Below are 22,449 nucleotides of genomic sequence, written 5' to 3' on the forward strand. Positions count from 1 at the left end.
AGAGTACATCAGATGGCATCATACATGTGTAACATGTGCTCTCACTTTTCATTATAATCACCCCTTCAACCCTTTTTGCAGGAGAAACTCAGGGGTTGGCCTTTTATAATGTGAAATGATATCAGGCAAACTCCAAGAACAGTATTGAAGAAAAGTGGGACATTTTTGGTCCACTTTCTTGCCCTACAGTTCTATAATCCTAAAGAACATCATCAGAAGACACAAGATGACATCACACATATGTAGCATGAGCCACCGCAAAGAGATTTAGTTTATGATCTCAGAAAAATCACCTCCTGTACTGTGATGAAAAAAAAAAAGAAAAATCTTAGATGTCTTCCACATACTTATCTAACCAATACTTCTTTCAGATGTTTGTCATTTAAGACACAAACGCGCTGCCAAATTCTTAAAAAAAGGCAGTTATGAAATAAAACATTAGATCGCAAGTGAAAATTACGTTATTTTAGTGGAGTTCCCAACTCCGCTCTAGTGCTCCAATGGGAGCCAAGTCTGGATTTAAAAATAAAATAACAACATAATTCAAATAAATAAGTTAACTGGTGTAATACTTGTCCTGGGGAATTGAAAAAAAAGCATAACTTCAAGATATTCTCTATATGTGCAGCACCATTCTAAAGGGTTAATGGATCATTTCTCTTGACAAGTCTGGAATTCCAACTCGCTTTCCATGTAAACCAAAACAAAAGGATCAAAAAGCAATATGTTATTGTGTAATGTGTTGCAACCCATTTGGTGCAAATGTTGGTCAATTTTACCCCCTAACATTGTGGAGATGGCCGAGTGTTTCGTCTGTATTACGGAGTCATCAATGTAAGAAGCATAAGAGAGTTTGAAAAGAGGATGATAAACCACTTAGCTTTTCTCCGAGACAAGCGTAAAAAAAGTAGGTGTCTCTCAAGGATAAAACATACAAGAGATTTCCTGTTTGAAAAATGTTTGTTGGCCTTCTCTTTTCATGTGGCGCTCAAGGTTTTGCAGACTACAATCATTAATTGTGGCAATCCCCACAATAACAACTGAGCTACAGCGAGCAACACTAACCTCTGTTTCTCCGGAACGTTCGCCAACTATAGAGGCATTTCCATAGGGATACTACAGCTGTACAGAGTAGGTAAAACGTGTTTAAGAAGGCCACCGGAGACATCCGGCTGCAATGGCTATCAACCTTTTACCATGCTTGGTATTTATCATATAAAAAAATGAGTCAAAGAGTTGATACAGCTGGCAGTAGCATGGATAAAGCAGAAATTGAGTCACAAAGTGCTTTCAAAAAAACTAAATTACGGAGCATTACTGCTGCAAAATGAAGGAAATATGAAATGTTAAGTAGTAGGCGGTATAAACAAGATTGCCCCACTTTTTTAGGGAATCTGAAAGATATTTAGCTTGCTGGTATTTTTCAGAGTCTGACGTCTGTTACAAAACCATACCCTTACTACTTCCCGATCATAGTTGAGCTCCTTGGCTATCTCTGTGATTTCCTGTCCAGTGGGCAGCGCGTTTTTTTCAAAGTAAGAGTTAAGAGCTTCCACAGCCTGTGGGGTAAAAGAAGTACGTCTTTTCCTTTTCTTTGATGGCTCCCCACCTACAAACTCCATCAGATTTTGCTGCCCTTCTTGGTTCCTCATCTCTGCCTCATTCAACCATTTCTCCAATACCGGCTTTAGTTTCTGAGCACTTTTTGGTGTGATGTCCAACTTCTCAAATCTGTTTAGAGAGAAAGAATGTTTACTGATTTTATCAGTTGTCCACTTCTACAAATACTCAGTTCAAAGGCTGCATAAATAGTATTTAGTCCTGCTGTCCAATTTTCACACTTTTGAAGAACAATTATCCTACATGCAGCATTCTGGTTACGTACTTCTCTCCATCCTTCTGCCCCCTTCCTCTAAAACAGGGAGCCTATGGCCCCCTTGGACAATCAGGTTCCCTGTAGCACGAATGTTCAGCAGGTCGGTTAAAAGGGACATCACTGATCTCCCCTACTGACCCACTAACACTATGGAGAACTGTGCGGAGCTGGCACAGCCTCCAAAACTCACTTCTGCCCGGCGCTGCACTTCCTTAAAAGGCGGAGTGCCGGGATATGATGTCATTTTGGCGCTCAGCAGTAACAAAGGCAGTGCAGAGGGGTGTTGGTGGTGCAGGGCTTACTAGGGCAGCATAGAAGATAGATATGCCACCGCATTCAGTGATCCTATTCAATTTACCCCATCAAACTATATATTTTGAATGCCCCAGGGTACTGTGAATGCTGGCATTTTATTTCTTTCCATGTACACATTTTACCACCAGCCTTTGTCAATGTTTGCAGTAGTATTTGTTTTATAACACACATTGCAATTCAGGTATTTACAGCCTGTGGTATATGCCACAACCAAACAAAATCCTGATATGTGTTCAGCAACATCTCCTCAGTACAGCGATATCACCAATGGGTTTGTCGGGTAATTTGGGGCGTAAAAGGCCACATTTTGGAGGTGTGCATATTTTTGGGGAATTTTAACATCTGGTCAGTCTGCGCCCATGTCCTATTTGAGACAACTTTGAACCTGGTCAATTGGATTTAACCCATCAAATACATATTTTTTTTAAAACTAGACACCCCATGTATATTTCAAATGGCAGTATTTTATCTCTTTCCATATCAAGGATTTTTGTGAAGCTATAGAGCTAATTTTAGGACTTATATATATTTTGGATGTTTTTTACATTTAGTTCAAACTGGTTGGTGACATCAGTGGGGAACTATTTTTACATGTTACTACATTTTTTTTTATTTTTAACTATTTTCTATTTATTACTAATTATTACTACTAATCACATTGTGATTTGTAAGCTGGGTCCCATTGACCTGCATGGTTGAATGCAGTATCTGTATTCAACCTGCAAGGGGAGTTCAGAGTTCTCAGGAGGGTCTGGAGAGACCCTCTTGAAAACTCGTTTATTCTTTAATGGGTGCTGCCATCTTGCAAGAGGCAAAATCTCTCACTATGGCGCTTCTGACTGCTCTCCGGAGTGCACTCTGGGGTAGGTTTTTTCATGTTGCTTAATGCCTCAATTATTGAGGCATTTCAGCAACACTGTTTAAGCATAGGAGGGGATTGTTAGTGACCTCTTCTTTTAAACAGTAGGCTGGGACCATAGTGTCCACACTCTCTGGCTAATGAAAGAAATCCATCCATAAGGCTGCAGTGTTCATCAGTTATAGTAAAGCAAGTGAACTTGTGCCATCTTTACATCTCATCTATGGGTACCTTAATGTACAACCAGTATAAAAATACACTATTATGATTATTAGATGTAGATCTTTGTAGGGACAGCTAAAGCTGTCGTTCATTTCTTACCGACAGATGGCTGATTGGCTGTAAGCAGGTCCTTCTGTGGCAGTCAGAGCTTGACCTACCTGGGTCTGTGTCAGACCCAGGGACAAGCGCCGTATTTTGAAATCCTTGGCAAACTCGCGTATCTCTTCTAGATTAATTCCATCGTCATCATAACTACCCGCATGTTGCTCTAAACATAGAAAGTTGAACAAATGTTAAGACACTGTTGCTGTATATATAGTTAACATAGTTTAACTCACTAAACTCATACATCTTAATTTAGGACTTACAGTTATATGTTTCTTACATTTCACACTGTTCACCATGATATAACAAATAAATTGTTTCACCAAGAGGAAAATAAATGTGGTTATGTAGCACGGTGGTGTAGTTTGTATCTATAACTACATTTAGAACTATATTCTAGATTTTAAAAATCATTTGACAGGATCCTCCTCAACATTTCTTTCTGTAAACAGTTATGTGGTGCACTAATTGTTATGCACAGTTTACCCATTCTACAGCATTGTGGAATATGATGGTGATCTTAAAATCAATACATAACAATGTATCAAATCTACCACAGCTTTTGTTTTTCAAGTAGTGGGATTGTTTTAGAGTTTTTGGTTTAAAAACATTTGGTTTCAAAACTAGGGATTATTTTAACCATATATAATGTTGGTAACTTTCCTATCCTACACTCTCCTGTTCCTCTTCCTGCATTTCAACAAAAGCATGAGCGGTCACACAACTCCTGTGACACTTAATGCAGACGGCTGTTCTCACTACCAAAATGATTATGTAGCTTTCAAGTTAGTGGATTCAATGCTGGAGACAAACATATCACAAGTAATCGGCTAGCAATCTTCCCAAAGAAGCAATGAAAAAAATGAGTAAACAATGAGCCATTTTATCTCAGTTAAATTTAAGTGTAGTTGCTAAATTGCACTACCATCATTCATGCTGTGTTTAATTTGTTTCATTTAAAAGCTAAGAAATATCACAAAGATTCCTTACTAGACACCAGCTGGCCCACAGTCGGAGGCTCTGTACAAGTGACATGGACTTGTGTAGAAGTTGATGTTGTGGCTGGTGCTGGGCTAGTAACGACAACAGATGGTTGGGTTATAACTGGAGCGGGCTGGATCTGCTGAATTGACTGTATCTGGGAATAACAGAAAAATATTTGTTGCACCGGTAACAAAACCTTGAATATGCACAATGCGTATTGTAACTGTGTTATTTTATCTCTCAAGGTTAGCATTGGGTTATTTCATGCAGTGCCCGAGCTTTGGAGGTGGTTACAACCAGTACTGTTCTTAATAATAAAATGCTTTTTGGCAAAGAAGGGTATACAGGAGTAAACATAAGTTGTTAAAGCAGGGATATTTTTCCATGGGGGCATAAAGAACATTTTTCCTCTTCTGAGAAATGTTTTTCCCTTCCTCTGTATCAATGTTTCCTCCAACCTTACTGTTGTAGCAATATGTCAGCATTGAGGTTCCTTATTGGTGGCTGTTCACTCTGGTTTAGACAGCATTGAGGTTGTAATACATCTTAAATGGCAATATAAAACTTTTTTTTGAGGAATATTCATGGCTGGTGGTGCAGTATATGCTTTATTTGTAAGAATTCATTGAATTGAAATATTTTGTAATATGGTTATCAGAACGTGCCTGCAGTTGTGTTTGTGGCCAACAGGTTCCAACAGGAGCCAACAGCCGTTGAGTCAAATGGCTGAATTAAGGTTCACTTGTTACAAGTAAACTAGAATGCAATGCTAGTATTTCAGTACTTTTGCTGACACGTCATTCAACTCTAATTCAAGCATTCATTGCTGTTGGTTGCTTTTTTATTTGATTTCTTCCATGGCATTACCATCACTGGACCTACAACTTTATCTATGTTACCTGTTGTTCTGTCTTAGCTGGGACATCAGGGGAGGCCGGCTTGCGGGTGGCTGCTGACTGTATAGAGTTGCTAGCCAGGGTGGCAATAACTTGACCTTGGGCATTTAACAGAAGCTGAGGTGTCACAGCCTGGACCACATTCTGAGTAGAGACAGCAGCAGCACCCGCTGTGATTGCAGAGGAGTTCAGGAAAAACGGGAGAGTGCCAATCACCTGCACCAAAACAGATACGTCATCATGGAAGGCACACGAAAACCATTTTTAACGTATAGCACAACGGAAGATCAGATTGGTACAAAAATAATAATACTGCCACATCCAAGATCAAAGCTGAATTCTTGATATTTTGAATCAAAAGACAGCGATAAACTAAATAACATGTACAGATGATAATTAAGCCCCTGTGTGCCAATTATAAAAAGAAAATTCACAAACACTATTCCATATATTCACGCTTAACAGTTACATTTAATTGTTTCTGACTACAAACTTTTAATCAGTCCCTTAACCTCATTAATGCACAAAGAACCAACTACAACACCACAGGTCTTTGGGTCTGGACTTTCCACCGTGTTTAACAAATTATGTATATTTTTTCAAGACAAGTAGGTTTGCTTCTTTTTAACTGCAGGAAAGCAATTACTACCATCTTCTGAAACAGATCATGCGATAGGTAGCTTTAGTAAATTCATTTAGTTTTACTGTACTACTACCAGTAAAGGCCAGAGTACACCTTTCACTGTGTATTAAGAAAGGCCATCCCAGTGACCTTCTCCTGCAACAAGAATTTGGTTGTCCCTGTCTCATGCTCACCGGCATGCCTATGCAATTTGCAGGGTCAGTAAACTAAAACTGCAAATCTGCTCCAGAAAAGCCACACTATAGTAAACAAAACCATCTTTTTTTCTACTTTACTCCTCAACTAATTCCAAAGTATAAAACAAAATGATGCTGCTACAGAAATTCTGGAACTCTCCACTCTGTGTATGGTTTTGTGATATTTATGTTTAAAAAAAAGTAAATAAAAAAGGTGCCCACCATCTCACAGTCATTTTTATGTACAATAAACAATACAACAAGTCTTGCATTGTATATCAGACTATTTTTAAGTAATGGGGTGAAATCTAACCTGGCCCTGGGCATTTGTCAGGATTTGACTTGTAATGCCTTGCACTCCAGAAATAGCACTGGTGAATATGGGAGTTGTAGCCAGAGAGCCCAGCAGTTGTGTCTGACCTCCAAAAGATGCGGCACTGATCTGAAAAAAGTACAAAACAAATAGAATGGGAAAAGAAAATGGCATTATTTTAGTTACTGACAATGTACCTAAGGTCTCAAAGGGATTTACAGCACACATCTTAGTTAACTATGTCCTAAAAGGTTTACTATCCTCTGGGTTAGCCAATCTCACTTTTACTCAATTTTTGACTCATAACTTTGACTCATGTCTATTCTACTTGCTAACATGATATCAGCCTTTCTATGTGTTATGAATATGACTGATGTAGTGATATTTCAATAATTACAATTATTTAAATTGTTCAGGTATCTTACTGGGAACCCTAGCAACGTGATTTAACGTTTTCAGGAGTGCTCAATGCGTACAAAAAAAAAAAGAAAACAATGTTCTGTCTGTGATCAAGGCTATAAATGAATTTAATAGCTATAGTATTGCTTACAATGCCTGGGTTGAAGGTAAAACTCGCTGGCTGTACAGTGATCTGTGTTTGGGGCTCCGCTGTCTTGGGGAGCACGGCTGGCACCAGTGGTGTCTGGGCTTGCAGGGCTGATTGTGGCTGGACAGTTGTCTGCAGAGCTGGTTGGGCTGAGACTGTGGGCTGAGCCTGGTAAACCGTTTGGATGGCCTGAGCTGTGGGCACAGGTGTCTGTAGGGCTGTGTTCAAAACAGAAGCAGCTGTAACGAGACACAAAGAGCATTTAGGACAAGAGGTCAGAATCTAAAACTAGTGCGCCCACCTTAGATGCAATGTAAGGTCATTTTAATTCACTGAGAGAATGGTAGATAAGTGGAACATTTCCCAGAAAATGTAAACATGCTTCTGGTAGGCATAAAGCTATCCTTAATCAAAGACAAGATCAAGGATCAGAGTCTCAAAAATGGGCATATTAGATGGGCCGAATGGTTCTTTCCTGCTATCAAATTCTATGTTTTTATGTTTCTATTATCCTTACCAAAGAGTAAAAGAATAAAACTGGTAAAAGAATAAAACTACTAAAATCCCTGTGCTATTGCAAATATTCATAAATTTGGCTAATATCAAATACAGTTTAAAAAAAGACACAAGCCCTTTCAGTGTACAGTGGTTATTTTATAAAACACACAAGGACAAAACAGAACCAGCTTATGCACTCCCTGCCCCTCACAGTGGGTCTGAGAACCAGTGTGCCTGAAGGAGGGCATTCGGTTTCTGCCCCTAACCAGCTGACTTGCTCATCTGTAACATTAGAAGCATAAGGTGAAGGTGAAACAGAAAGGGTGGAATAAGCCTCTAGCCCAAAGGGAGGTCCCTGACAAGCTGACATGAAGGCCAGTTTGATTGCTTCAGCAACCCATCTAGTGATTGTGCTTTCAGACACCTTGACCCTTAGAGCCAACAAAAGCCATAAATATACTCAAGGAAGATTTCCACTGGGGAGCTCCGCAAAGGTCTAGGGAATGCAGCTGCAGTTCATTTTCATATGGTGAGGAGTGAAGCTTGGTAAGAAGGTCAGAAGGAAAAGCAGCTGCTGCTAGTAGGGTGGCAACAGGCAGACTACAGAAGTGTTCAAATGTCACATGCAGCATTGACTTCATTTTACAACAATGATGTTTCATCTTAGCTACCACCTTCTTGGGCCTGTCATCCTGTTGGTCAGACCTGTGTGCAAACATAATAAAGGATATGCAATGGAGGTCCCAAAGGTTCGAGAAGAAGATAAAAAAGTGGGTACAAGGGACAATGCAGGTGGGGGTCCATGCTGCAGCTGATTCAAGCAGCCAATAAGTGACAAGAATTATTGGCCACAGAGAAGGGCAGCTGCAAGGCTGCAGCTTCTCGTTCAGGTAAGTAATTTTTTTGTTTTGAAGAATGCATATTAAAGTACTTTAACATGGATTTTTCTTTAGTGGGGCTATCAGGGACACTAAACTGTCCTTTTTCTAATACTTTTTACTCAACTTAAAATGTTAATACAGAAAGTCATCCAATTTATACAGTTCCACTACAACAAGGTTACCACCTCCCCTTCCCTTCCTCCTTCCCTATGCCCTCTGGCCTCAGGTTGGACTCTCTTTCCTATCCTTAAATCCATGTTGGGCTTTACCTGTCCCTACTCCCCTCTGACTATCCTAGGGAATTCGCTGTCTATGATCTTTAACAGTGTTATATTTTTTATAACAAACTCAAAAACGTATCTTCTCTCTGTCTCACGTAATCTAACTTGACCTTCAGAACCTATGAATCAAAAGATTGAAGTAACTATTTCATAGCCTCCTCCAGTGTCTTGTTATCAGCAGTCCCATGAGCCAGGCCCTCAACACCTTTTGAAAGAGACGAGTCATCAGTCTTTCAAGGGTGAAGAGCTTTGAAGAGCTCTGATTGAAAACCATTTGATACATTTGAAGCATGTATGAATTTGCTGTCTTCCTCTCTTCTCTGTTAATAAATGGTTGCCATGTCGAAAATAATTTCCCTCCGTCCCTTTCTGTGTCTACCAATACTTGGATAAAATGCATCACTTTTTTTCTTCCACAACCCAAGATTCCGGGTTCCGGGTCTAACCAATGTAATAGAATGTGGTTCATTGCCACTAAATCTATAGAGTTGTAATGTCTAAGTCAAATTTGATTACCTTTTTACCATATCTCTTGATGGCCCTCCAGAATAGCTGGGTTTTAGTGCATATCGAAAGGTTGTGCAAGAGATTTGCTCCTGGAGATTGACATTATACACTCATATTTAGAGCATATGCCTGTATGTTGGGCTTGACACAGCTTCTATGTAGTAAATGATAAAGCACTTCTGGAGCTACGAGTATGAGGTGTATCTCAGTCTGGGAGTGACATTAGCTAGTATCCTACACAGTTCTTTTAAGGTTTAAGTCTTTACATCAGGAAAAAACAGACCAAATGGTTCTTAAGTTCCGTGCTCCTAGTTCCTTACCTTGCAGGCTGGTTAAAGGTAGTTTGAAAACTCCCCCTGTGGGAGGGGCAGCTGTCAGTCCAGGAAGTGTGGCTACTGTGGCAGTTGGAAAGTTCCATAGAGCCAGTGCCTGCTGGCCAGCCACTTGACCTGCAATACTGATTGGGATAAAAACAGGTTGAGTAACTGCTCCTGCAGGAGCCATTACTCCGGTCACAAGTGTAGCTAAGTTTTCCTGAGTCAAGACCTGCAAAAGCAAACAAGATGATTTTTGTGTTGAGGTTTCTGAAGTTTCATAAACACTAACATTCCATTTACTTAGAACCTTAATATGTAAGTACTTCAGAGGATATATTAACGCTATATGTCTACTAAGTTGCAACAAAGAAGGTCAGAAGGAGTTTGTCTATCTAGAAATATCTGGCTCTGAATTGAACTATTTGAAATTATTATTTTAGTTTCACAAACAAACTGTAACCTTCAAGCAATCACACAATCAGTTCAATTAAAAGATACTGTTCCACCTAGACAGGACTTCCTGTGCCATGGGCATCCTTACTGGTGTGGGCTCCGCAGTGCATCCATGGTTGGTCACAGGTATGCACTCTTGACTCCCTTTGTTGCAAGTACATCCTGCACATCAGGCCAGTGGATATGTAAGATAACAGAAGTCAAATTTGATACTAATGTTATATTCACTTGTAAAAGTATTATACTCAGCAGAGCATACCGAACTGCACCTTGCATGGTTTGTGAACAGGCACACTGTCTTTATAGTTTTTTTTAGCTGCACTGATTAAATTACCGGTGTTCTAACAGTAAGCACTATTCTGCAATGCTAGCAGGCAAGCAGTATAAAACACAACTGCTTAAGGTAATGACTGCACTGTAAAAGGTTGTCTAACAATCTTCACTGATCATTAAGGTTATAACTTATATGAAACGTAAATAAATTATATGAAGATGTACAGATAATATATGCGGCTTTATAAATAAAATGAATGAATGTAATGTATCTGTATGCACTACTTTAATGGTATTTTTGACTCAGAGAAGGCATCAGATTAACAGAAAAATCAATTTCAGTTATAGTGCCCATTTGTGCATGGCAACCATTCACTTTAAACACCAGTGTGATAAAACATATGGCTGCTGGTTATATTCAGCTTCATGAAGTGAACATTCTCCCAAGAAATGAATGAAAATAAAGCTAAAAGCCCCGACATTTCATTCAGATTTCATGGGCTCATTCAGTCTCACTCTCTCTGAATGTCTCCCTACCTTCTCCTGTGACTGCTGCCATGTCTCGCATGTCCGCTTCTTCATCTTCTTGTACTTCTCTCATCTGTCTTTCTTCATCCGCATCTCCACGAACATGACCTCTCGGTGAACTTCCACGAAAGGGTGGAGCATCTGGTGTCATCCTTTCCCTTGATTGGGGAGAGATTGCGCCTGGAAACTCCACCATTTAGCCAGAAGATAACCTAGTGCACTTCCACCAAAACGGCTGAGTTGATAAGGACATCTTTTTCCCGAGGATGTCACCTGAAGCGCCATCATTTTGCAAAGATCACCAGGAGGTCATGTCCACACAGATGGAGATGAAAAAATAAGAAAGGCAGAATAGAGAAGAAAAGAAGATGTAGAGGATGCCATAGAGGATGCTAGAGAAATAGTGGAGCTGCAAGGCAGGAAAGCCTAGGTGGCCAGCAGAGAAGGTAGGGAGCCACTCAGAGAGAGTGAATATGGGCATTGGACAATGAATTTCATTTCTGAATTTAAAAAGTTCCCTGATTTTTGACCAAAACGAATGGGCGGGAAACAGAATTTGTTGTCTGAATATGAGTGGGCCAAAAAAAAAATAAAATTCTAGTTTTTGGCTAATTTGCACATCTATTACCCATACCAATTTTAATGTGCATTTTCACAATTTTTGTAACTAAATTAGAAACAACAAGTAAAATCTTGCCTCATTAACATTTTTTTCATGTCACAAAAAAGCAGATATTGATAGTCTGTTGCCACAGAAGGTGAAAAAAAAACCTTAAAATGTTTTTTTGTGTAGTTTTTATGTGATTAAGCCATCAGAGAAAAAAACTAAATAACAGATCTTCTAAGGTTTCTTTTTGTTCAACATAACGGAGAATCTATTGAAAGTATTGTCTAAATGGAACAGTATCTTTAATGGGTCTATAAACATAAAACGGAAATAACTGTTATAAACAAATCAATGGTTCACATCATCATTATACTTGCGTTGCAAAAAAAGCCTTATTATTTAACATTTTTTAAGTGGCCAGATCCCTGAATAGCTAACTTGAGTATGTATATATATATATATATATATATATATATATATATATATTTGCTGTAAGAATGGATTACTAATACTGCGAGGTCTGTTTACTAAATAATGAATTTGCAAGAGAGGTGACCATTTGAACTTGCTATCACTATGAGTTATCAAGGGTTAGTAAAGTCCTTCTTGCATGAAAAGCTCAATAAGATTAGTCCTTGATAATGGACAATCATATCAAAGAGTTTAAATGGTCACTTCTTTAGTGAAAAGTATCATTATGCATAGTGGTATCAGGGAATTTGCCACTATCCAGCAAACTCTTTATTTATTAGACCCCCTTTTCTTCACAATCACAGTAATAATATCCTCAATCTTACCTGCGGTGCAGCTTGCATTGCAAAGGATGCAAGAGTAGGTTGTGGCTGATTTGATGCATGAGTGAACAGAGTAGGAATAGAAGGCGACACAAATGCAGCAGAAGACTTCGCTTCAGATAACACAAAAAACAAACACATAACAGCAAATCAGTTCCAGATACAAGCAGCTGCAGGGAGATCTGCACAAAAGCAGGCAAATCTGACAGCTTTACACTTTCACACACTATATATACATTGATACCAAAAGAAAATAAGTAAACTCCTACTAAAGGCTGGCACACTTGTAATATCTCTGGGTTTACCATAAAAGGCAAAAGCCTAACCTACATAACATTAATATTTATGATATGGGTGGGGTTTCAGTTATTTAAAGCAGACATCCTGTGCCCTGAAGTTGACCCCGAGTCTACACTTATGGTCCAGTTTCTCACCAGCTGATTCAGTTTGTGTAATTTGACCTATGCCCTCTACCATATATATCATGTTCCTCTACAGAACAATACTACCTCCCAGTGCATCAGACTCTTATCACCAAATTGCAGAAAACCGTTAACCTCTTCCTACCCACACTCTCCACATCCTAAGATTCCACATCAGCAAACAAAAATCCAGATCCAGCGATGCACACAGCTTCCTAATGCACATTACTAGCTTGTATGTTGTCATACTAGTTGTCATAACTAGATGCGTTAGGAAAAGAGACTGTCCATGGAGCGGTGGATCAGTGAATTTTAGCACAGTACCACGTATGTACAGTAGAGCATGTCAGCTCAACACCATTTGAGATTTTCATACTGAAATCAAGTGGCGCATGAGCTAACATGTATTGCAATGCATGCATGGGCATTGTACTTAAGTACGCTAACTGCTCAGTAGGAAATCCGTGTGCATTATTTTTGTATCTGAGGCTGGAGTGTTGCTATCTCAGTCTACTAAACTGCTCGCCACTGTTTACATTTTTTTTTATTGACCTGCTGGGCAATTGACATTAGAAAGCCAATGGGCTATAGGCATGAAACAAGCTCTGCTTTAAAGTATAAACCTACATTTTACATGATAACCTACCTTCTCTAGCTGAGAAGACAAAAATAATAACAATGTATCAATGAGAAACAAACACACGGTTACACACACCTCTTCAATGTTATTTAAAGGTAAAGTCAACCCCAAGTTTCCATGAGAGGTTTTCACTATTAAGATTAATTCAATCTATCTTTTCCTAAAAAATAAAGCCTTTTTATCAATGTATAATGTTTAATGTTCATTTATGTCAAAAGATAATGAATACATAATTTAAGACTCCTACCTACAGACTCAGCACACTGGTTTTCCACTTGGCCCAGCACTGTTTCTCTCGTGAGATCATTTGTGTCTGTAGATTCTGGGCCTGGTGGGTCCGCAGCTTTCCCAGCTTCCTCTGATTGTGTTGGGGCATCCACACCAACTTCAAGCACCCTAATGGTCTCATGGCCAGACATGACAATCACCTAGAAATGTTCAACAACTGCTAATATATGTGATATACATAGTATAAAACATCCTACACACATATTACAAATGAGTAGAATTAATTTTCAACACCAAAGCCAGCTTTTTATTACCAGTAGCTCACTTCTATTTAATCTTACCCGTCTCACCCGTCTCTACAATGCACCATGAATGCTGCTGCCGGACTTATTTTCCTCTCCCATTGATTTACTAACACCTCTCCCCTCTGTCAGTCTCTCCAATGGCTGCCTGTGTGCTTTATGATTCAATTAAAAATCCTGACTCTTACTTTCAAAGCCCTTCACAGCGGTTCCCTGCCCTACATCTCCTCACTCAGCTCTATATACACTCCTAACCGGTGTCTCTGCTCATCCAATGATCTCCTTCTATTCTCTCCTCTGATTTCTGGCTCTCATACAAGATTTTCCAGGGCTGCCCCTATCCTCTGGAATGCCCTTCCCCGGTTTATCCGTCTTTCTCCCTGCCTTGGTTCCTTCAAAAAAATCCCTCAAAATCCACTTCTTTAAGGATGCTTACAACATAGCCTTTCCATATTCCATATTCCTTTAGCTCACCTTACTCTAGTGTGGCTGGTCTATCCCTAACAACGGCACTTTTACCTATTGTGTAATACACCCTAAATCCCTCTAGATTATAAAATCGTTGTTTCTGTTAGTCAATGTGTTATGTTACATACTACTTGTTATGTCCTGTCTACCCATTGTACAGCGCTATGGCATTTGATGGCGCTATATAAAACAATAAATAATAATAATCTCACTTGCATTGGTAAATTTTGTGAAATTATTCTGCCAACAAATAACTACAATTTAAATCTGGTCCTGTGTGGCTTTGATGGTTACCTAAAAAAACAATGTAAAAATGTATAATACACAGTTACCAGGTACAACCACATGACTCATGTATGTAATGGATGGATGTATTTGTTGATCTGAAAAATCTAACTTTGAAAAGATAGAATTCTTACTTAGGCCATTTTATAACTTGAGTCAATTGTGTGATTAGGAGGAAAAGCAATGCAATATACAGATAGAGTGGATGCAGAGATGCCGTTAAATGAATAGTCCAATGATTAGAAACATTCCATTGGTTACTATGGTGATATTACCAGATTTGAAATTTTGCACCTGAATCTGTTTTTATAAACAACCTCTGATGTCTTCAATAACAAATTTCCTTCAAACGATCATGGATATTTGATTTTATTCTACATTATTGAGTGCACTGCCTTTGAAATACATGCTATTTTGAAGCAGTGCACGCATGTATCTCAGTAAAGAGCCAGGGGCTATCTTTGAAGAGGTTTAAAAAGTGAGACTGCTCAAAATGCAATTTCAATGAAACGAAAAAGAAAATACACCCACATTGAACTGATGCTGTTCATATTTTTTGTTTTGGTTAAAAGAAATACCTGTTCATTGACTGTAAGTGAAGCGTCATGTTGTTGGACAGTTCCAGTATCCATTGTGTTTTACTGGAATAAATCTTCCTCACATGTAAAGCATTCTGTGAAAACAAGGACAATGGTTTTACTTACCAAAGCTAGTAGTTTTAATCAAGAATACAATGGAAAGGCCAAAGGTAATACAAAAACACATGGAAAAAAATAAATACCTCGCTCTAAATATGTTATCTTACCTTTTCAATTGTGTTGCTTCCTTAACGGCAACAATGTCACAGAATAAATGAAACAGTACGTTTAAGTGATTCCACTAACTAGCAGCGCATATCTAGTGTGGGATCCAGTTGACTTAAATGAATAAATATTATTGGATGTAGCTCACACAGTTAAAGCGGATGGTCTTTAACCCTACTTAGTGCAAATCGGTCATAGAACACATGGCTTTCCTCTTTAAAGGAACTTAAAAACTTATTATTAAATGCTTCATCTGGGAACCAGAAAGATGGCTGCCAGTTGGCTAACCAATCTGCGCCCCCCCCGCACTATGAAATAGTTAAACTGCGATCACTTGGAGTGATTGAGGAGAAATTACCCTGCAGTGCCGCCATATATGAGATACGTGGTTGGCTCCTGCAGTGTACTTTGCTAACCATGTATCATATACATGGTTGCCACTGAAAGGGTTAAATGTGCTGTTCCACACAAAGTTGGTGGAACAGTGCATGCAGTACAAAAGATTGCTTGTAGAAACAAGTTGATAACTAAAGCGGACGTTATTATTGTACACAACTAATAGATTTTTGAGCCCCGCTACAGTGTATTGTAACTAATTGAAACATTTTAAATAAATAGTTTTCATAGCAACCAAAGTCTATAATAAAATAAATCTACTACAGAAGTTCCTCTTAATTCAATATATGTTGCTGTCCAAGAAACCTCAAATACACAAAGATTAATCCATAAAGTGAGGCTAAACCGATTTCTATTTATTTCTACTCTGTACTAGATTTGTTTTTATTAAGAGTGTTGGATATGCTGAATTAAGTTACCAAGAACATTTATCTTGGTTCTCTAATGCATTTTGTGCTTACATCACTGATATTACAAAAATTGTGCATTTTAGGGATAATCCTCTTTAAAATAATAGAACCCAAAGAGTGTTATTCCTTATGCCTATTTTTTAATAAAAGAACAATGTGTTACAGTAAGTAGTTACCACACTTTTAAATACCGGTAGATTTCATCTGAGGTGTGAGTAGTAAAATAGTTTACTGAATAAAAAATAGATAACTGCTACAATATATTCAAAGTGTATTGTCCACATTATTTCTGATGCTAGTTTTCAGACCTAAATACCATATAATAATGAAATTATTTATTTTCACTTAAGCGGTGATAGAAAATACCTGCACAATACTATTTTGCTGTATGATGAAGGTGTCCTTTAGTGTTGCATCACACATTGTGGACTGCACTCTCACCTTAAAATATAACTTCAATCACCAGTGCTAGAGTCTCATATATATATAAAACACTAAAACAATTTCCAAAGGGACCATGAAGTATTACATTGACACTTTGCTATTGCATTAAAAAGTAAACACTATACGAAATAGATAATTATATTTTTTTTAAAAATTATTTTGCATGACCCCCGTATATTAACCCCTTAAGGACCAGGCTGTTTTTTTTATTTTTGTACCCTATGTGACCAAGGCTGTTTTCACACTTTTGAAGTGTTTAGCTGAAACACAAACTGGACAAGAAGGCCTTTCTTTAGACACTATATTGATCATATCATCTAATTTTCATTTTTATTTAAAAAATATTTTACTCATCTACAAAAGCTAATGAAAAAACCTGCTAAATAGATTATGATGTTTGTCCTTGTTTAGAAATACCTAATGTTTTTATGTTTTTTTGCAAGTTTTAAGGCAATAAGTACAAGTAGCGTATTGCTATTTCAAAACCATTTTTTTCCAAATCTGGCCATCCTGCCTTTATGTCCTATCTTTGAAGCCAGCAATTAAATTTTCCCATTAAATTATAAATTTTTGAACACTAGACACCCCACGGTGTTTCAAATGCTGGTATTGTAACACGTTCCACTCACTAATTCTATTACTATACTTTGTCAAAGTTTGTGGTAGGAATTCCCCCCCCCCCCACACACACAAATTGTAATTTAGGTGCAAATGTTCAGCTCCTGGTATACGTTACCATCCAAACAACACCCCAATATGTGTTCAGCAATGTCTTCCAAGTACAGTGATACCACCCATACATGGGTTTGTCGGGTTGTTTGGGCGCTAAAAGGCCACATTTGGGACATGTGCAATTCCGTTTTTCAACTTTTTCACATCTGGTCATCTTGCCTCCATATCATACTTGGGATGTCTTTGAAGCTGGTCAATTCAGTTAACCCCTATCAAACTATATATTTTTGAAAACTAGATACCCCATGGTATTTCAGCTTATGGCATTTTAACTGTTTTCTTAATTCTACCACCAACCTTTGATTTTTCTCCCACACAAATTGTACTTCAAAAACAGCCCAATGTGGGTTCAACAACATCTCCTTAGTACAGTGATACCACCTATGAATAGGTTTGTATAATTGTTTAGAGTTAAAAGGTCAAGTTTTTCAACTTGAAATTAAAAAAATAAAGAACTTACCTGAAAAATGCAGCCCTACTGCAGGAGCTGCCATCCTCCTCCATGCTCCGACTATTCTTCCCACAGGCTTGAAGCAGCCAATCAGCAGCATGAAAGTGTAACTATAGATATCAGTGAGAGCACTTTCCATACATGAACACAGGGGTGTGCACAAATATAGGTGAGTATCACCTTTCCCAAATACATGGAAGAATACATCAGCATCCACCCCATACATGTTTTTTATCGACATCCTAGCTCCTTGGCTTGCAGGAGATACGTTCAGTCACTGGAACATGTGAGATTTCCAGATGGTCTAGGACCCCTCACACACATCCATAGAAAGTAATCCAACTGATTTCAATTGAAGGCTTTAAGCAGCCAAAACAGACTTATCAGAGCACAGATCGTGCAGTGCACTGCAGCTCATGTGTGCGGCATCTTCTAAATGAATGCAAGTTGAAGTACCGTATTTGCTCGATTATAAGACGACCCCCCAAAATCTGAATATTAATTTATGAAAAAAAAGAAAAAGCCTGAATATAAGACGACCCTATAGGAAAAAAAGTTTTACCAGTAAATGTTAATTCATGTAAACTATGTGAACAATTGTTTGTTAATAAAAGCTATGATTGAGAAAAATATTTTGTTTTTATTTCCTTTTTTTTCAACCTGCCCCCACAGTTATGCACATCTGCACCCTGGCTTGCCACTCTGCCCCAGAAATGCCTTATACCCCCTATATGCCACTGTGCCCCATGATATGCCTTTTAACCCTCTAAATGCCACTGTGCCCCATGATATGCCTTTTGACCCCCTATGTGCCACTCTGCCTCCAGAATTGCCTTATACCCCTATATGCCACTCTGCCATTTAGGGGGTTAAAAGGCATATTATGGGGCAGAGTGGCATATAGGGAGGTATAAGGCATTTCAGGAGGCTGAGTGGCATTAAGGGGGTTAAAAGGCATTTCACAGAGCACTCTGTCTCCAGAAATGCCTTATGCCCCCCATTTAACATTCCCTCCCCCTCCCTCCTCCAAAAACTTACGGAAGTTGTCTACGTGAATCGCATAGAGCTCTACACGCTGCCCGGACTAAGCACCGGGCCTCAGAAGCACCGGTAAATTGGGGGGGGGGGCATAACACAGGAAGATCCAGGTCCCCTGCATCGCTGCGGGGGATCTGGATTTTAGTCTCATAGTCAGACCTATTTGAGGTCTGATTATAAGACGACCCCAATTATAAGACGAGGGGTATTTTTCAGAGCATTTGCTCTGGAAAAAACCTTGTCTTATAATCGAGCAAATACGGTACTTTAATATGCATTCTTCACTGGTGGGGCTGTGTGGGACATTAAACCACCATGACTTCACAACACTTATCATATTTTTATCTCTCCAGTCTCATTGGCTATTAACAACTCCACTATTTGTGCCCTCCTGTGTTTTTCTTTTTCTCATCCCCGTCCCGAAACACCAACTGCGGTGACATTCAGTTTCTAATTATCACATGCGTGCCGTTCACCTATTGTATATTTTAGCAAAGCCTGGGAGATGTTACCTAGGGAACCGTCTAAATCGCATTTGAATGTTCCACTATAGAAACACTGCAGATGTATGTGTTGTTTTGTGTTATATAATACCAGCTAAGCATGAAATAGAAGTCTGCCATCTGTCATCAACCATGTCATTAAGGATACTTAGAGGCAATCTTTTAATTCTGTGGAATATCTTGGTGGTTTAGTGTCAAGTCTTTTTTCAGCCTGACTCTGATAGTTATCTCTTACAAAGCAAATCCACAGTTGACAGGTTGACATTCATAATATACAGATGAAAGTGTGAGCTAAACATTGAGCAAATTCTGTGGTTTTCCTATGGTTTAAGGAACATATATGTTGTATTTGTTGCAAATAGTCTCATAAATAGTACTTTATAATTTCACATGTTCACATGAGCATTACTTTACCAAAGTTTGTAAATACTAATTGTGAAGCTAGTTCTCCTGACCTGGAAGCTGCCTGGAAATCATCGTACCAATTCTGCCACATGTGACACAGCATCCAATGCATTTTAGCAAATATTCATGACACAAATTGCATTAACTTACGCAAACCACATATTTCCACAAAAATGGCAAAATGAGTTTTATTCGCAAAAACACTCTAGTTTCACACGCATCTGAAGTCAGCCCTGACTTGCACTGCTAGGAAAGGTGACATTCAACCGTAGTAAGCAATGGATTTACTTCATGCAAATCACGCTGGGAAAAATCAATCCTAGTACTGTTGAATGCCCAAAGGCCTCCTAGAAATAACACTTTTGTACTCCTTACGTGTAACATGACACTAAACCAGGCACTTGTAGGCTGTTGAAGCAAATAAAATGGCGGCTCAGACCATGTATAAATATGTTGTATGACGGTAAGTGAATAGTCATAAATGTTGCTATAACGAACACTTCTTCATCCATACTAAGGGGACATTCTTATTATTTTGAAATGTTTTTTTACTACAATCAAAAACACAATACATAGTGTCAACCTTGCAAGTGCATGCGTGATTCTACAGAATTGGTCCACTCCCCACCCTACTCCACCTGCCCAGATCACCTTGATATAAGCTGAAACAAGGAAAAACCACAACCTTACAAATAATTACACGTGTCAATTAAATAAACTGTATTAATAATATATATTAATAAAATTAATAACGGAAAGGACCTCTAAATGAGTAAAAATGGAGGCTTTTGGGCACTTATTTTTAATCTTTTAAATTGTTCACACTTTTTTGACAGAAAATCCCTTTTGAGGTCATTAAAGACCTCAGGAATCTCTCTTGGCACTGGATAGTACCTCTTATGATGTCATGGTGACATCTCTGGAGCCTATTTTTTTAATATATATATATATATATATATATATATATATATATATATACCGATCAGCCATAACATTATGACCACTTGCCTAATATTGTGTAGTTACCACTTTTGCTACCAAAACAGCCCTGACCCGCTGAGGCATGAACTCCACTAGACCTCTGAAGGTGTGCTGTTGTATCTGGCACAAGGCGTTTGTAGCTGATCCTTTAAATCCTGTAAGTTGCCAGGTGGGGCCTTCATTGATTGGACTTGTTTGTCCAGCATATCCAACAGCTGCTCGGCTGGATTGAGATCTGGGGAATTTGGACACGTTGAAGTTGTTGTTGTTTTCCTCAAACCATTCCTAAACAATTTTTGCTTTGTGGCAGGGCGCGTTATCCTACTGAAAGAGGCCAATGACATCAGGGAATACCGTTTCCATGAAAGGGTGTAGATGGTCTGCAACAATGCTACGTGTCAAAGTAACATCCACATGAAGGACCCAAGGTTTTCCAGCATAACATTGCCCAAAGCATCAGACTGTCTCCACCGGCTTGCCTTCTTCCCATAGTGCATCCTGGTGCCATGTGTTCTCCAGGTCAGTGACTTGTTTCCATTTTGGCATTGCCCGTTATTCTTGTGTAATTGTTGCCCACGTGGAGATTCTTACACTGGATTAGTCAGCAGGAAGCTAGCTTCTGCGCACTATAAAGTTCCTGGTCATCCAGTCACAGAGGTTATCCCCTCTGTGACTGGATGTACTATTACTAATATAAAATATGGTCTAGATATCATAATCCACAAGATAAGTAGTGGTACCTTTTGCTGGAAATGTAGATTTGATAGGAATATTCAGAACATAGTTTGGCTTCATATTTAGTATTTTATGTAGGTCTCCAACTGCCTGGGTTCAATTTATTTAAAAAAATAAAAGCCAGCTTTCCATGGGTTATTTTTTAAAACTCTTCTTACTGTGTTACAATATTTATTTTTCCTTCTACATATGATTACCACAGTGTCTCAATTGATTTCTGACTGTGTATGTAACAAATGTCAATTTAAGTAACTTTATTTATAGAGATACAGATTATAACACTGTTATAGAGAGTTGAAGGATTTTCCTACAATTAAGGAACTACATGAACCATATAAAAGAGGTGGAAAAAACACAGTAAGAGAGATTTTTAAAAATAACCCTTGCAATGCCGGCACATATTTTATTGCCAACAAATGGGATAGATTGTCTGTATTAAGGACCAGGCTGTTTTTGTCCTTTATGTAGCCAGTATTTCTCATTTTTATTTCACTCATCTACAAAAGCGAATGAAAAAAACTGCTAAATAAATTCTACTGTTTTTACCCAACGTTATGTTTTTTTTAGCAAGTTATAGGATAATAAGTACATGTTGCGTTTGCTATGTCAAAACCATTTTTTTCCAAATTTGGTAATCATGTCCCCATGTCCTATTTGGGATATCTTTGAAGCCGGCCAATTCAATTTACCCCATGAAACCATATATATTTTTAAAATTAGGCACCCCAAGGTATTACGGATTGTGGTATTTCAACCCTTTCCATGCAGTTATTCGACTACCAGCCTTTGTCAAACTTTGTGGAAGTAATTTATTTTGTGGGCCTTTTTGCACAAACTATATTTCAGGTATAAATGTACAGCTCCTTGTATATGTCACTCTCAAACAACACCCCAATATATGTTCAGCAACATCTCCTGAGTACAGTGATACCACCCATGCATAGGTTTGTCAGGATTTCTGGGGGCTAAAAGGCAACATTTGGGGCATGCACAATTCAGTTTTTCAACTTGGAATTTCGACATCTGGTCCTTCTGCCCCCACATCCTATTTAGGACATATTTGAAGCCAGCCACTTAAATTTACCCCAATCAAACCATATATGTTTAAAAACTAGATGCCCTAGGGTATTT

At 38.5% G+C, this 22,449-nt stretch overlaps 1 protein-coding gene across 1 annotated transcript in view; it reads right to left on the reverse strand.

The window, feature by feature from the left end:
• Positions 1-969: 969 nt before the first annotated feature.
• Positions 970-22,449, reverse strand: part of POU6F1 (POU class 6 homeobox 1) — a 28,193-nt gene continuing 6,713 nt past the window's right edge. The window contains exons 2-11 of the mRNA XM_053455790.1: positions 14,999-15,093; positions 13,385-13,565; positions 12,079-12,188; positions 9,424-9,649; positions 6,940-7,175; positions 6,390-6,518; positions 5,261-5,473; positions 4,368-4,515; positions 3,372-3,540; positions 970-1,731 (exon numbers count right to left, since the gene is read on the reverse strand). Coding sequence (XP_053311765.1) covers positions 1,386-1,731; positions 3,372-3,540; positions 4,368-4,515; positions 5,261-5,473; positions 6,390-6,518; positions 6,940-7,175; positions 9,424-9,649; positions 12,079-12,188; positions 13,385-13,565; positions 14,999-15,052 — 1,812 coding nt within the window. The 5' untranslated portion in view covers positions 15,053-15,093 and the 3' untranslated portion in view covers positions 970-1,385. The remainder of the gene's footprint in view (positions 1,732-3,371; positions 3,541-4,367; positions 4,516-5,260; positions 5,474-6,389; positions 6,519-6,939; positions 7,176-9,423; positions 9,650-12,078; positions 12,189-13,384; positions 13,566-14,998; positions 15,094-22,449) is intronic.

Source organism: Spea bombifrons, chromosome 2, assembly GCF_027358695.1.
Source record: "Spea bombifrons isolate aSpeBom1 chromosome 2, aSpeBom1.2.pri, whole genome shotgun sequence".
Lineage (NCBI taxonomy): Eukaryota > Metazoa > Chordata > Amphibia > Anura > Pelobatidae > Spea > Spea bombifrons.